The sequence below is a fragment of the Nyctibius grandis genome, chromosome 32 (genome assembly GCF_013368605.1).
Source record: "Nyctibius grandis isolate bNycGra1 chromosome 32, bNycGra1.pri, whole genome shotgun sequence".
In the NCBI taxonomy this organism is placed as follows: Eukaryota; Metazoa; Chordata; class Aves; order Nyctibiiformes; family Nyctibiidae; genus Nyctibius; species Nyctibius grandis.
In genome coordinates this window covers 3110105-3127232 of record NC_090689.1, presented here as the reverse complement: position 1 = coordinate 3127232, position 17128 = coordinate 3110105, and the positions used below count along the sequence as shown (strand labels likewise).

Here is a 17128-nt window from a genome sequence, read left to right as displayed (position 1 = left end):
AGAACAAAATGCAAATCCTTGTAAACCGTGTTCTACTTAGACCTTGGAGACAGATGCCAGTATTTGGGATTTTTCTCCACTGGATCCAAACAGTTGTGATTCATTTCAGCAATGATCTCGCCTGCTCTAAACTGCTCTGATACTCACTAGAATTTAATTTAATTCTCATGCAGACCTCTAAAAAAGAGCATATGTATGAATTATGCACTGAAAGTGCTTATTCTGTCCAATATAAAGACTGCAGTGGACTCAGAAACAGATATCTATATATTGTAGATACTTCTACTCACAGGTGATTTATTTCACTCAAATAGTCTAAGAAAATTTGAAATGTTTGAGTCCCGTTTCTATAAATACTTAATACTTTTTCCCCTCCTTTGGTATGTACATTGATCACTGTACATTGTTTGACACAGTCTCCCACAGCATCCTCGCAGCTAAACTGAGGAAGTGTGGTCTGGACGATCGGGTAGTGAGGTGGATTGTGAACTGGCTGAAGGAACGAAGCCAGAGAGTGGTGGTCAATGGGACAGAGTCCAGTTGGAGGCCTGTGTCTAGCGGAGTCCCTCAAGGGTCGGTACTGGGACCAGTTCTATTCAATATATTCATTAATGACTTGGATGAGGGATTAGAGTGCGCTGTCAGCAAGTTCGCTGATGACACCAAACTGGGAGGAGTGGCTGACACACCGGAAGGCTGCGCAGCCATTCAGAGAGACCTGGACAGGCTGGAGACTTGGGCGGGGAGAAACTTAGTGAACTATAACAAGGGCAAGTGTAGAGTCCTGCATCTGGGCAAGAACAACCCCATGTACCAGTACAAGTTGGGGACAGACCTGTTAGAGAGCAGCGTAGGGGAAAGGGACCTGGGGGTCCTAGTGGACAGCAGGATGACCATGAGCCAGCAGTGTGCCCTTGTGGCCAAGAAGGCCAATGGCATCCTGGGATGTATTAGAAGGGGTGTGGTCAGCAGGTCGAGAGAGGTTCTCCTCCCCCTCTGCTCTGCCCTGGTGAGGCTGCATCTGGAATATTGTGTCCAGTTCTGGGCCCCTCAGTTCAAGAAGGACAGGGAACTGCTAGAGAGAGTCCAGCACAGAGCCACGAAGATGATTAAGGGGGTGGAACATCTCCCTTATGAGGAGAGGCTGAGGGAGCTGGGTCTCTTTAGCTTAGAGGAGACTGAGGGGTGACCTCATTAATGTTTATAAATATGTAAAGGGCAAGTGTCAAGAGGATGGAGCCAGGCTCTTCTCAGTGACATCCCTTGACAGGACAAGGGGCAACGGGTGCAAGCTGGAACACAGGAGGTTCCACATGAATATGGGGAAAAACTTCTTTACAGTGAGGGTGACTGAACACTGGCACAGGCTGCCCAGAGAGGTTGTGGAGTCTCCTTCTCTGGAGACATTCAAAACCCGCCTGGACGCGTTCCTGTGTGATATGATCTAAGTAATCCTGCTCCAACAGGGGGTTGGACTAGATGATCTTTCGAGGTCCCTTCCAATCCCGAACATTCTGTGATTCTCTGGAAAGAATGTATAGATTAAGAAGCAAATATAGTACGGAGACAATACAATTCACGCAGAATTCTCAAAAAATTCCAGCAAAACAAAAGGATTAAGGAACAGTCCTGCACTTGCAGGAATACACTTTTTAAGGAAGAAAATTAAAAAGATGATAGAGGTGTTAGCTGGAAGGGACCCCTGGAGCCTCCAGTCCAACCTACTCCGACTGGGACACTTGCTGTCTCTAGGGCTGGTTGGTCATGGCTTTGTCTAGCTGAGGTTTGAAAGCTTCCACAGAATTGTGAACGGCAAAGTAGCTTCTAAGAAAAGTTTAAATTGCCAATGAAAAATAAAATTGTGTCCATTAATAATTATAGAATAAAATACATTAATATATATAAAGAACAAAAGCATTAGAATAATGGGAAGGATCAGTTACCATTTGTTGATGCAGAAAAGACATTAGTGCTAGCTTATGCTGGAATGGTTGGTGTTTTCATGAAGCTAGATGGTATTTTCACATCATACAATATTAATAAAACATGCCAAGAGTAACTACTCAGAATATTAAAAAACAATTACTAAAGTTAAATCTGCTGGAAGACAATGACACCTCAGAGTCTTTTAAAAATACATGAACTAGCGACATCTCTGAGCCTTTAATATTTATATTTATCAACTTGCAGAACACAGTGTAAATGCCAAGCAGAGCTATCTTTCAAAAAAAATAAAAGTGTCTTTTAAGAAGTATTATCTTTAACAAAACACAGGCAAAAACCACAGGACAGTTAGTTACAGTCTCTGCAAAATCTTGGGAGGTCTGACAGAAATGCAATTTGCAGACAACTAAAAGATACCAACAGACTTGACGTAAATCAGCATATATTTGCAAAATCTCAGCAAGCAAACTAGCTACGGGTTTTGCAGAGACTGAATTATTTCAACAAGCCCTTCGATTTCATTTATTTCGATTTCTAAATACACACAGGAGAAGCTTCCCTCTCCGTGCATGTGTGGCTTCCCAAAAATCTAAACCAAAGAACTGGATAACTACAGCGAACCATAAAAACCACCTGATACCTCACTAGGTACTCATGTCACATACATACTTTTGGCATGTGTGTGCCCAGAGACACGCGTGCACTGAAGTTTTCAGTCAGCCTACCAAAGAGGGAAGCACAGCAACCTAAGCTACAAGGATTGAATCTAAAAAACCCTCCAGATCTTGGTATTTATATAACGAAGACACTGTGCGAATGGATATTTCACTCTGCTTTCTCAAGGAGACATAACTATTTGTCACGTGATGATTGTTGCATAGCGTGAGAGGACACTACATGCTTAGTGTTATTCAGAATATTTTTGTAAAATTAATTAACTTTTTTTTTTCTGCTAGAAAATATACAGTAGCACGACCTGTACTACTAGAAGCCTCAATTTTCTCCCATTAGCCACAATGGGAAACAGAGATACAATAATTAGCATTCACCACTACATTTAACTGAATTATTAGGTAACGAAAGAATGAAGTATCATTAAGGCTTAGATTTTCTGATCTAGCTTCGGGCGTTCGCCTTTGGCAGGACAGCAGTCACTCTGGACTCCCTGTTAGTCAATAATAGGGGGGAAAAATCCAGAAGTACACAGAGAAAGATTCAGCCCATTCGAGGTCCCAATCACCCTCTAAAAGTGCCTATTTCCATCTATGAATACAGTAAGTGTCTAAAGGAATAGGCTTTTATTTTAGGGGTTTGAGTGAGATGCCTAAGGTTACGACAGCCGAACACGAGCCTAAGCATCCCCGTAACCCTTCTTGTTGTATCAAAAATGAATTTGACATTAGCTGTGCTTTGGAGGTGCTTTTAATACAGCTCTTCTTACGGAGTGTTTGTGCAGTGTTATTCAGACAGAAGGCACAGATGATTTTACTTTAAGTTTGGTATAGTGTCATCTTTGAATTTACTACAGTTTGATACTCACACTTGTGTAAAAGCACGTGAAAAACATTTCCTTTACCTGTTCTTTGACTGGAGTGTTGACATTTGACAGACACTGCTGGCAGACAGCCAGAAAGGATTTCACAGTTTTCCTCAATACCAGCAAGTCCTCCTAGAATCAACATTAAAAAGGGATAAGTATTAATAAAAGCTTGCTAGGAAAAAGCAAAATAAAAAGATGGTGATAAATTCATACATTCAATCCTATAAACTAGCCTAACAAGAACGGAGAGGCCGTGAAAATATATCCTATTTATACAGCACAGAGTAAAACGAGTCATTAATTTTCAGAGGAATGACCCAAGGTTTCCTTGTAATAAATAATAATAAAACATACATTGCTGAGTTAAAATTGTCTGTAATTTATATTGAATGTAAACTATAAATTTTTCAGAACAAAAAGTTTAATACATTGAGGTCAGCCTACCCGGTGGTTTATAAAGAAGTCTGTACTCAGATAAATCAACATGAACCAAGAAGTAAAATACCAATGAATGTCTCAAGTTCAACAAGAACATTATCCTAACTGCCCGCAGACATGGGAAACGTGGAGGCAAATCATGGAAACCTGGTGACTTAGGGAAGAAGGAGGGAGGTTGTTGATCTGGAGAAAGAAGGATTTGTGGTGGAAAAGAGAAATGAATGACTGTTCTTGATCACCTCGATCTAGAGACAACTGATGTGTATTTTAAATGTGGTACCAGAAGCGGCAGGTTCCGTAGGAAACCTCTGTACTTCGACCTGGGGGAATTAATGCTGTACCCTGATGAATTTTTAGGGGTAACAAGGTAAACTAGGGAAAACAAATCAAAACAAAACATCAGATGCTGGAGCATAATCATAGGAATAAAGCAAAGAGCCACACGGAAACAGCAAAATGATTATAGAAGAGAAAGAACCCTCCTGTGTGAAGAGCTAGGCCTGCCGCTGTCATAACCAGGAAACGCACTGAAGGTGTCCGTGGCTTCTTGGCACATCCTTAAGTAGTTCCTCTGTTTACATTGGTAACGAACCAAACACCAAGAAGAAAATGAGAACCAGAAATCACTAGGACTTCGCGTTATCTTCAAGTTTAGGCAAAAGGACCAACTTTGCCAGCGTCAATGCACAGATCCTGCTGCTCTGCATCGCTCAGGGCGCGCAAACCAACACCTCCGCCCCGTGTGCTCCTGCCTGCCAACGCCACGCGTCTCCCAGCACTCAGATCTCCTCCCATGCCACCAGAAGCTCTGCCAGGGCCCCACAGATGACAGCATTTCTCACACACACCTGGGACCACTGCTTCAAAGGCCTTTCCCTTCGCAGCTTTCACCATCACTGCTTTCAGGTAAAGAAGGGATAGTAACAGCCATCAGTTCACACCCAAACTGCGGGCCTACCACTGCTGCAGGCTTTCCCCCACGGTGCCGGGATCAGCTTTCCGACGGAAGACAGCGTGCCCTACAGAACACCACCCCACCTCAATCTCATACAGAGCACACGTGCAACATTTTCCTTGCTAAAAATTCCAGTTCACAATCATGCTGGCTGTTCAGGCGTGTGTCTCATTTCCAGTTTTAGCTGTTCTGATTGCTTCCTATCACGGGATCTTGTTATTCTTGGTTTACTGAAAAGCCTTTTTGTGGTCCATATGCTCCTCCTGCACTGGTTCACAACAGAAGGCAGGCTGCAAGCGTGCTGAAGCACCCCAAGTGTTACTAAATCTCTGAACCTCGTACAATTTTTAATAGAGTGAGCGTGATTTTCTGATACGGACACTGAAGGTCTGTGAGCTACCTCACTTTCTTGTTCCTAGTAAATCTTTGTCCGATACTCTAGCCAGGATCCCTTGTACCACTGCATCACCTTGCCGTTACATGATCTGTAAGACAGCTCTGCTCTGTACTAAGTCACAACTTGTCACTGATCAGCCTCTTTGTTCCCAGATATAAGCCTTTCATTTGGCAGCATTAGAATGCCTCTTTGTTCTTTTAATTGTATTTTGCTTACCAATTGATCTATATCATCCACATTTTAAATGCCTTCACTTCACTGTCCCTGATGACTGGTAAAAATTCCCAGTTTTTAGCAGAGAACGGAGCTCTCCTGGCAATGCATCAGAAGCCACCCCATTGTGTGATGATTTCTCACAACTTTTTTCTAATATATTAATCAGCTTTGAGCTACTGAATGAGAGTTATGTTAAATTCACACATTCACCTGCAATGCAGTGTGATACCAATGTCTTACAGAAATTGGTATTTCAACTCATTTCCTTATCAGTCAAAAATACAATCTTCTCAAGAACAAATTTATTTGTTCCTTCCAGTCTTATCTCTTCACCGTGTTTGTTCTGCCCTTCAGCCTTGTACTGACTGTGTTTTCTATCAGCCAGCCCCAGATTTTACCTGGGACTGATGCCAGGCTTATCAGTTCGGTGCGACATAACTCGATTTACACCTTTAAACATTGGGATTACCGTCACTTTAATAACTTCCTACTTTCTATCACAATTATCTTCCATTTAGATGTTAATGAATTCAATAGAGAAAGTAAAACCTAAGAAAAGTCCTATATAAAGGTTAAAAAGTGAATGAGTATTTCCCATTTTTCTTTCTGTCGAAGAAGGAGTAACATGTAGGTGCACATTATTTATTACCCTCTCTCTTGATAGCATGACAGAGATTCACTTTGAAAAGTTAGACAGCAACAGAAAGCCCAAGTAACAGTGCGACAGAGCCAGCTGGAACTTCTCTGAATTTGGAGAAATCCCCAGACTACCATAGAGTGGTAATTTTTTTAAAAGAGAAAATGGGAAGAAAAAAGATGACTTAGATTTTCAACTCTTCTCCCATGCTCAGGCGCACAGCCGAGGCTCTTGAGGTGTGATTGCCTCCTATGCTGGCTTCAGCAGAAAAACTGCTATGAAATAAATTTAACTGTCCTCTTGGTTGCTAGGGTAAAACCACAGGGTCACACTGTGAACTGGATCACCAAAGTGGCCCAGGATAAAATAACCCTTTCTTGAACTGTACAGCGTAATATCTTCAAATTTAACTAGTCCAAGAATAAGCCACTAAGAGCAAGGACTTGTATTGGCTTTGCCACCACCTGTAACCAACCAACCGTGTACACACAACTGCTGTCTACAATTCTTCAGTTCTTTTCTAGCTTTAAATTGAAGCTTTCTTCCACTGAAGCCATTTAGAAATGCTGTGCTTTTGCTGGTTCATCTACCAAACCCAACGCTTTTCTTCCTATTTGCCCGCTGCCTCTCCTCTAAACTACTTATTTGCAGGAGTAACTTCCTTCTCCTTGCAACTCCAGCTCTTCAATAAACTTTACAATGTTCAAGAGCCATTAGCTTTCAACTCAGCTGCGGAACACGAGTCAACCCTTTGCACCTTGTGACTTTTCTTCCCTTCAGCATTTTGTGCTTTCTTTCATTGTGTCCATATAAATATGAAAAGTCACCAAGTCACTACGTTTACTCTTTAAATCCCCTCTACTAATTCTCTGCCTACTAATAGCTATGCATTTGGCTGCTGCTCTTTCGCCTTTGTCTTGCCTCAATGTTTGCTATATTCATGGGGTTTTTTTTAATGTTCTAAGATTTTTGGACTCTCTTCTTCTGCAAATATTTTCTTTTCATTACATACATGTACAGTGCATAGTACAATGGTCCCAGGCACCTGGTTTATTGAACATATGAAGAAATCTAGATGGCAACAACAACTGTATGATCTAATCCTCAATCTCCTACCTCAAGACTGTTTGTTCCCCAAGATCTACAGACAAGAGAACTCTTGCTGAGGAATTACCAGCTTCCTTTGAAACCATCCTCAAACCCCTTTTCACACGAAGAGCAGTTTTTCTCCAGGCTACAACAGACTGCTCCCACAAACTACACAGTATAAACCACCTCCCCCCCAGTACTGAGCTGTTTACCACAAAGAGCACTCATCTTACCCACGCAGTCATGCCCTCAACCTCCTCTGAACATGTATAAGAGGAAGACCAAAGATTAGAGCATTAGACTATGGATATTTCAAGGCTTACACATTTCATTCTTACCTGCTGCAACCTTCCTTTCAGTAACCAGTTTTTCCTTTCAGACTTTAGACACCAAGATGACTCCACAGTATGCCCTTTTTTTTACAGGCTACCTTGAAAATGAGTTTTAAAATAACTCTGCCCCAACTCTATGCTGTATTTAAGTTAACTGGTGGAATCTTTGTTATTGGGCAGAGACTTCGGACTTTCTTACTAATTCAAATAATCAGTAATTATCACCCTTCTATTAAAATGCTTTCAAACATTTGTATGCTGATATCACTTCCTTAAGCTCTGTGATCAAAATTGGAACCTACAAATGGTATTACACAGTGTGGGGGACTCTGCAGAGCACCCTCTTGGTAACGGCCTGGATAAGCAAGATCTGCTACAATGAGAATGTGACTGCAACAGTGCCTGTGAACAGAACACCCAATACCTGTTCTGAGGGGGGGTTTGCCTAAAAACTGACAATGCTAAGAGGAAAGTTAACAATTAATTTCCTTAAAATGACCAGATTAAACAGTAACCAGGAGATTCCCAAGAAACTTTTGAGAGGAGGAGTCACCTTGTAAGGAAGTATAAAAGCAGCATGAAAAGTTGTGATCATGGAGGAGGACCTTTGGGGTAGAACAGAGCAGCGGTCAAACCAAGTCAGACATCCCAACACTGCAACCACTAGCTACACCTGGTGGCACTTCCTCCCTGCTGGAAGCCTTAAGTAGCCTGCATACATCTTAAAAAATGCTCATGAAATACACTTTCATTTTGAGATGCTCATGTTAATGCCTTTGTCTTCCCACACATGATACTTTAGAAGTGATCCCCTTTCATGTCTGCTAATTTATAAGCCTAAATCATGGCTTATAAACCAACAATGGGCAAAATGATCTCCTAATGCATTAAATGACAGATATAGTGCAGATCAGATTCATTTTCACAGTGAACAAACGACAATGCAAAGTTTGATAGCAAAAAACCACACAGAACAAAATGCTGCAACACATCAGGTTTGTGGATTTCTCTTTAGCCCGGTTCTGGTGTGAGCACAGCTGATGTTGCTGGCCAGCTATGAAGAGCTGAAGGGCATTAATGCAGTGCTCCTCTTGAACTAAGCATGCAGAACACTTATTTTTCTAGGGGGTGGGGTGAAACCCCAAATAACAACTTAATAACAGCTCTCTAGGTTAGAGTAATTGTGATTTTCATTGGGGATTCCAAAAGCAGAATTGACTCGTACTTCCAATGGTCATTCTCAATGGAGCTTTCATAGTTCTTTCCATTCCTATGAACTACATTATGACTAATACGAATCAGAATAGTACTAGAAATACATGAAAGATCAAGGCTATTCTGCATTCATCTCATAAAACAATGTCTCATACAAATATTTCCTATTTTGAAAAAGTAGGCAAAGCCATACAATTGCACTAAGCTCGTCTGCAAGAAAAACCAAGTCACTGAAATAAATAAATGTCTTTTTCTCTTCCAGTTTAACTGGACCATCATGGTAATATTGCAAACAACAGGCCACATTGATACTTTGACTCCAAAATGCAAAGCTTCTGACCAGGTCCTACGCAGATAGATGCTGTATACGTTAGTCGCTAGCTGTAGTTCATGGTGAGTACGTTTCTTTTGCTGTAATTTAGACACAAGAAAACATGAAACACTTTTCCAGCAATGCTGACAGCTATCGCCCTACACCATCTATGTTATACTCCAGCAATTTACTGTGTTTAGCTTGAAAAAAAAAATGCAGAAATGCAGTGAAGAAAGATGAGAATCTTTTTGAACGCTCTGTGTCTTGGCATTTGCACCCAGAGCAAGGCAAGACTGGGCATTGCTGCTCAAGGGGCCCAGCAAGTACGAAGACAGAGTTGTTGGGCATCTTCAGGAGCGGGTAAAACACCTAGCAGGACCCAACAGTCAATTTAATACAGGTGTTGAAGAGAGTGTCCAGGCTTGGATGGTCAACCAGTGCTCTAAGTGCACCTGCTCCAAGTGCTTGGTTTCTCATACCCAAGTCACTCCCTGCACAGGCAATGAGCAGTCCAGTTTTCCTTACTAGGGAAGCGTTAGAATGAGATTGGGTGTGTTGGTTTTATGGAGTTAGGGGCTGAAGCAATGCATGGCCTCCTGGATTTACTTTTAGTTACTTAGCTCCTCCCATCAAAGTGAAATTTCTCCCTAAGGATAAGAATGCTGCTAGCTAGGAGGAATTCAGATGCTTTATTGTTATGATGTTCTGAGTTCCTTTAAAACAAATGGGATGTGTTCAGTTTCCTCAGTTATAAGGAGTCAAGATGTAACATCACATACTACCAGCGTGCTAAAGAGAAAGAAGCTAAAGAAGCTGAGAGGTGAAAATGGGCACGAAAGCCAGAATAAAGAATACCAATTTTTCTTTTTTTCTAGTAGCTATTTTTAAATGTCAATATATGTCAGTATTCAAAACAACTCAAAAGAATTTACAATGTATTTTTATGATTTTTATGTGCATAAAATGCTTGTTGTAATAGTACTTTACTATAGCATCTTTTTCTTTTTGATGCTGATGGGGAAATACACTTGCTACTTCAGTTTTCATACCATTTTAATTTGATGTATTACTTTTAAAAAAGCCCTAAAAAGACAGGATGTTGGCCTCTGATTGAGAAAAAGAGCTAAGGAAAGGTCCTGGAAAAGCAAAGCATATAAGCAACTTACATTGTCCTTACTGCATTACACTTGCATGCATTTTTGTCAGTAGTTGTCAGTGCTAGTAACCTTACATTTATATTTAGCAACGTGAAAGGTGCAAGTAAAAGGCAAGCAAGGTATAAACACATAAATATTAAGCTTTCTGTGGTGTCCACATCAACAGTATTGCTTACAGCTTTTAGGTAAGCATTGTTGACATCGCTTATCCATTCATGCAAACTGCTGTACTCACACCAAAGTGCACTAAGTATCTTCAGCAATAAAAAGATAAAACCCAGCTAGTATCAAATCCTGATAAAGACAAGCTTCTGCTGTTCGTATAGCTTATTTAGACATATGCATGATGTTAAACAGATCTTGAAATATCAAATAAATCAAAACACCAACATTTTATGTCTGTTTCACGACAGTACAGTGGGTGGAATTCCAGAGAATCGGGTCTGATGCCTTCTTAGGCAAGTTGTGTTTGTTCAGTAAAATCTGTGTGATCAAATGCCTACTTACTTTGGAAGGGGAGCCTTCAGTGATCTTCACCAGCTGCCAGAGAATCGAGTAGTGGGAACACTGCAGCGCCTGAACAACTATCTGTAACAGAGGGAACACAAAGAATCCCAGCACACTGGAAACACCAAGTGTATCAGCAAAGTGTATGTAAAATTTATAATGCGTTTTGGGGAGAAGAAACTGGAGCAGCTCTTAATTAGTACTTTTTGTTTTCAAGGATATTATGTTCTTCCTTAGTCTGTTTGGTGCAAAAAGCAACCAGCTTACTATGGATGAAAAAATACTGTGTAAATGCTGGGAAACAGAACAGAAACCTGTGTATCAGAGTACAGCAAGAGGCGATGTCACAGCATGATAGAAGTACAACCCAAAATCTACGTATCTCAGTTCAAAAGCATCTGTTTAAATACCTCTAAATCTGACTACACTAGTAAAACAGTCTGGAAATTTGTTCCATTATCAAATGAATATGTAGCCCAATTTCTAAAAAAAAGGGAGAAAATACAAATTTTCTCGTGGAGAAGACTAGGCTCATATTTGTGGTGCCCATAAAAGCATCCATGTTTTTCCTAAATAACTAAAGCCTAGTGCATTAATCATTTGAATTTCTCTACGACTGGACTCTTTAAAACTTTGAATCCCCAACTGACGCAGCGCAGGTGTTGCTGACTGTACCTGTTCTGGCATAGCTCCATGTTCAATTCCAGTCCTTAGTAATCTGTAGCAGTTACTGAACAGATCCCATTTTGTGAGATCGTGAGCACTAGAACGAGAGGTAATAGAGAGAGATTAGTTGTGTTCCTCAGAACTCCCCATCACAGCAAGAATGTAGCCTGACCTGGCAGCTCAGTGAGCAGTCTGGTATTTCTGCAAAGCTGAGACAACAGAGCCTGCTGACACAGCAGCTGCACCATTAGTTCACATCATGCTAAAAAGCAGAAGTTTGGCTTTCTGATAATTGAGGAAAAATGTTTTACTGCATGGGATTTTTGTAGGGAGGAGATAAAACTCTCTGCATACCATACATCTCTAAAGGTTACTTAAGTGTAGCTACAAGCTCCTTCTCAGTGCTGCCTCTAAATCATCTTTCCTCTTCGGTTCTAAACATGGACAGAACTCCAGAAGGCACCTCTCTGGCACTGCAGCAGAAACCATGGCCAAAATCTAGCAGCGTATACTGAACGAAAGATGGCTTTATGCAAAATAAAGTTACATATTTTTCTGCCGTATCATTTAGAGAAAAAGAATATACATTATCACTAGATATTAAATATCCTGAAATACCTGAAGTAAGACAGCATGATATACATGTATATGACACAGAGATGGTGGTTGCCACCCCCTATTCATAGTTTCACATTTCAGTAGTACCAACCTGATTTGCCAGCAAGAGGAATACAAATGAGATTAGCCACAGATATTCTACAGCCTTACAGACCTCAACAGCTTATGATACAGCTTTTTTTTAACATGGAACTGAGAAACATGGAGGAAATTACAAAACATCAGGTTGTCTGAAAGATGAAAATTCTCTCTCGCAAAAAAAGTTTAGGTTTAACACATTTTTCAGCAGTGGAATTAAACTGAGATAATTTGAAACAATTTATAATAAGTTTATAAAAGAGCAAGCCACCTCAGAATAATCAGAAACTTGGTGATTAAAATAGTCACGTGGAAGAAGGGATACTCAGACTGAACTGGCAAGTCTAAATTAGATAAAGCAGTCTCTTGCATCTGGCTCCCTCTCATCCCAGCACCTTGATCACCAAGACATGCTCACTTTTCCCACCCCTTTGCGTCTGCCCTGCTTTGGAGCTGCCTGACTTTGTTTAAATAATTAACTACCCTGCTCAGCCAGAAAGAATAATTCGGACAGAGGTTGAACTCAAGACTGGACATGCCCAGATCCTGTTGAGACCCCTGGTATGAAATGCTTCCCAGCCTGGAGCATGTTAGCCCTGGAAAACTGCACTCATAAAAGTTTCACAGAAACCAGAACAATCAGTGCCCTTGTGCTCAGAGCCAGTGAAGTACGCACTCTAGGGCTGTGTCAGCAAGCCAAGGTGCATCTTGACTTCTAATTCAAATCCATGAATAGAACAATAGGAAAACTTACAAAAAAGGAAACAGAAATGTAAAAATACTCCCCCCCGCCTTAGATTCTGGATGGTCTTCAAAGTATGGAAATAAAATGTTTCATAGATAAATTACAGGCTGTCAGAGAACTGCCTCTGACTAGTGGTATTAAGCACATAGATGTTGCTTCAGCAAATCACAGGGTTGCTAGCAAGGCAGAGTTGTACCTCCTTAATTACAGCGCTGTAATTAAAGCAGTAAAACCTCCTTGGTGTGCAGAGGCAGATATCAGCATAGATTATCCTACAGAGAATACGAAAGGAAAAACTGTCTCGTTTGTGTCTTTGCATTTTAGAGCCCTCGGTGTCAGGCAGCCGTGACAGGGGCATGCCCCACTGCCCTGACAGCTGGCGGCACCTTACCTCTGCTCGGAGCCTGGCCTCACAGCTCATCTCAGCAAGAGCTTTTCAGCTTCCAAAGCTGAAAAATTCCAACTATATACAAGTTGCGTAGGGCTTTTCAGTATAAACTTCCTTAAAGAAGAGCCTCCACATTAAATTTAGGGATATTCAGGTACACCTTTGTCTCTTTTGAACTACTTAGCAATCAAAACAATAGCTATAAAGGCACCCTGGAGACAATACAGTTCTCCACAGAGGTTCAGGCTGACATAGAGGCTCCTAGAATGAAAATTCACACAACACAGAATTTTCCCTTCCACGTCAGAGAGTCTTCATGGATTACAGAAAACAAGGCCCAACATTTCATCAAAGGTTTCTTTTCATCCCAAACGTAGCACTGTCTGCTGGGGCACGTTGCTACCAGAAAGTAGTCAGATGAAGTAAAGGCACCAGTTCCACAGTGTGGAAAGCAGCTGCTTAGAAAACTTTTTAGAAGAGGTGATCTCTCCACCCACAAAACTGCTTCTCTTTTTAAAGAGGCACAAAGTGAGAGAAGCTGTACCTCGGGCTTTGAGCAGCCATGCTGGATACAGTCTAATTTCACTACTGAGGTTTCATTTATCGTCATTTCTACTTCTGGATGTAACAAACTTCTGAGTAACTTGCTCTGAAGCATGGAAAAAATGTTAAGCAAAGGGTTTCTGTAACAGGAAGCGAAGATCTGCTGGTGTGACCATGAATTTACCTGTCTTGGAAGTGTCCTGACTGATCTTGCTTATACTGATAAAAACACGACTGGCATCTGGAGAGTTACTATAGCCTTTGCAAGCTCACAAAGTCAGGGTGGAGGCAGGAAGGAATGAAATTCCCTGTTGTATTTGAGGACAGTGATACCAACAGTCGTGATTTCTAAATGTGAAACAATATTCTGTACACATGACAGCATGAAAAGGGCACATCCAGAGTAACGGAGATGATGCTTGAAATTCATGTCTCTTGCACTGAATTAACTGAAGCAATGAAATAAGAAATGCTGATGTTTTGCAGCATACAAACTGCTACAGCACTGATGTGTTATGTGGGAAAGCTCAGTTGAATTGGGCTGGAGTCAGTACAGAAAAATTGTCTCCATGTATTTAAGGACAGAAAAAAATGCTGTAAGTATCAGTGAGACCCTGGCAAGAAGAGAAGCCCAAGTATATACCCCAGGTGTTCTATTCAGAAGACCTCAAGAAAATTTATTATTATATTCTGAAAACTTGGAAGGAAACATTGTAATGATGAATTTCACTTGTACTGGAATACTGATATCCTTGTTTGATGAAAAGACATGAATTAAAAAGTGTGCTGTGAGCCTTTTGTTGCCATGACCCTCTCAGAAAGAGGATTAGCTCAGGCCTGGGAAATCGCAGTATAGAAGCTTTTTGGTCTGGAAGGCTTTTCTGATAATCCCCTACCATGGTTTTTTCCCACCTTGCTGGGCTGCTTTTTCCTAAAATACAAAGAAGTGGCGACTACCAAGGAAACACAAGCACAGATAAGGTACAGTCAAGTTTCTCTCACTGGAAGAAGAGGGACTTGTTTCTTTTCAAAGCCTCAGCAACTACTTTATCAGTGCACTTTTAGAAGATCTGGAAGGTATCAGTAGTTAGCCTGCAATTTCAACTTCTGCCATTGATTTAATTTCTTTTGGCTCCCAACTGATGACGGACAATGACACTATCAGACAACAGCCACCGTTCGTTGAGATGGCAACACTCAATGCGAGTCTGGAAGATCCTAATATCTCATAGCTAAAGCTTCGGCAGAAATTCTGTCTCGGATGGTATGAGTGTTTCCTTTCACAAAGGAATCACATCAGACATAACATTCAGTAAAGTAATGAAAAGACTTCCTAACTTCTTTATATGCAAGCAAGTATTAATTAGAAATTCCCCTTGAACTAGAATCATAAATAACAAATCAGCTGAGAAATGATACACAGCTGCTCTTCAGCTCTTCAGCTTTGATTCTTTTCTCTTTCCTATTTTTTGAAGATGAAGGTAGATGTCCCCGACCTCGACTTGTGTGTTATTCTACAAAGCTTTCTTCATAGGCCGAATTAACTCTCTAGAAATTTGGAACCCTAAAGAAAAAAATATATATGGGAGACTCTCAGAAAAGCCTTAGATTTGTGCTTCTTTCTTGGATGTGATCTATAGCTTTCTCCAGTCCTCTCAGGAAAGGCAGAAGTGGCTCCAGCGTGTTACCAGGGAGACTGAAAACCTAATTTGCACATGTGTCAGCCTGCTGCACTACGGAAATTAGTAACAATTTAATGAGCTCTGTGGGACTCTTGTTGAATGGAAACAAAGAGTAGATATTGCAGAACCATTTCATACAATGATCCAATGCAGAATTCATGATAAGTGAAGACTAAGCACAGAAAGAAAAGAGAAATGAAATCACTAAATACAATTTGTATAAAAGAGGTGGCAGAAGCAAGGTTCTCTCGCATCTCGTGATAAGGAAGAAACGATTCGTGGCGCTCAGCCATCTGCATGTGAAGCTTTCTTACGTGCTGACCAGGAGCAATTACTTCCTACAGCTGATAGGAGGGGGAGATTAGGTCTTTGTGCTATGCTCCAAAATTCACAGTTCAAGTGAAATTTTCCAGGTTGCTCTACACGTTATGAGGGTGCCCATAGGTCTAACTGAGAGCAGCAGGACCCTGAAAAGCTGCTGCCTGGTTCCACTGAGCTGGATTCATGCTTAGTGAAGGAGTTTCTGTGCTATCTACACAGAAACTGCCAAGAATTCAACGAGAAACTATTCCTGGCTTTTCTGCAGGAAGGGAATGCATCTTCCAGACTCTGATCATAAACTATTATTATTATTACTACTACTACTACTACTTATTTCTGTAATTGTGAGGAGAAATACCTCAAAAGCATTGAGAAACTGAGAGAAAACTTCCTCCAGGGCTCTCCTAAGCTGAGGCTCAAAGCACAGATTTGGTCTGCATCCACTGGTGCCAGAGATAAGAAGCGTCCCTTGTGCACCAACTGTCTGTCACGCAGGGGAGTATGACTTTTAGTAAGATACTCATAGGTGTAAAAGCGTTTATTGCAAGGGATGGGATGCCACTTGCAAATCAAATCTGTAAAAGTAATGGCATTAACTAACCAAGGACCCAGATTAATCCAAACAGTTACACTGACAAATACCAGTAATCATTCATCAATCTCCATTTCATATTTCATGCCATATATTTTCTCATTTCTTAACGCTAGATATCAACTGATACTCACTGAAATTATAAAGTTAACATAGTAAATTTTTGAGGGAAAAAAACACCTACTTGTGAAAAGAGGTTAACCTCTTTAATGTGGAGAGCACATTGTATATGTCATCATCATCAGCTTCTTCTCCCTGAAAACGAAAGGAAATCCATTAAGAGAGTTCAGCAATCCAGCAGAGTACATTACTGCACAGGGAGGAGCAGATTTCTGGGAGGGTTTATGTTGACACCAAAAGAGACTCCAAATTTTCCAATGACTTATCTAGCTTCCATAATAATATTTAAACATCCACTGCACAGCGCTAGGAAATAAGCAAGGTCATCTGACAATACTCAGCAGTATCACTGTGTTAACATTCAAACCAGTATCCTCCAGCAGTAGAAATCATTCCCAAGAATAAACTCTGAGTTCTACCTTGTTTTACAAAAAGGACTGAATTGCAGTTAAACCATCAGCTGATGAACGCGCTACAAGAATAAAGCCAAATGTTTGCCTTGCTCCACGCCAGAAACCTGCAGATGTCAACAGCAAGCTTTTAAAAAGGATCAGTGGGAAAACTTATTTCTTGCCATACCCTTCGCTGCTGTTCACTGTTACACACAGTAATGCGTGACAATCACATTATGTGTA

The 17128-nt window shown here is 40.9% G+C and overlaps 1 protein-coding gene across 1 annotated transcript in view; it reads right to left on the bottom strand.

Annotated features, from left to right (window-relative positions):
* The window catches only part of STAG1 (STAG1 cohesin complex component), a 163170-nt gene that overhangs the window by 22786 nt on the left and 123256 nt on the right, over window positions 1–17128 (bottom strand). The window contains exons 20-23 of the mRNA XM_068421035.1: window positions 16558–16628; window positions 11416–11503; window positions 10741–10821; window positions 3521–3613 (exon numbers count right to left, since the gene is read on the bottom strand). Coding sequence (XP_068277136.1) covers window positions 3521–3613; window positions 10741–10821; window positions 11416–11503; window positions 16558–16628 — 333 coding nt within the window. The remainder of the gene's footprint in view (window positions 1–3520; window positions 3614–10740; window positions 10822–11415; window positions 11504–16557; window positions 16629–17128) is intronic.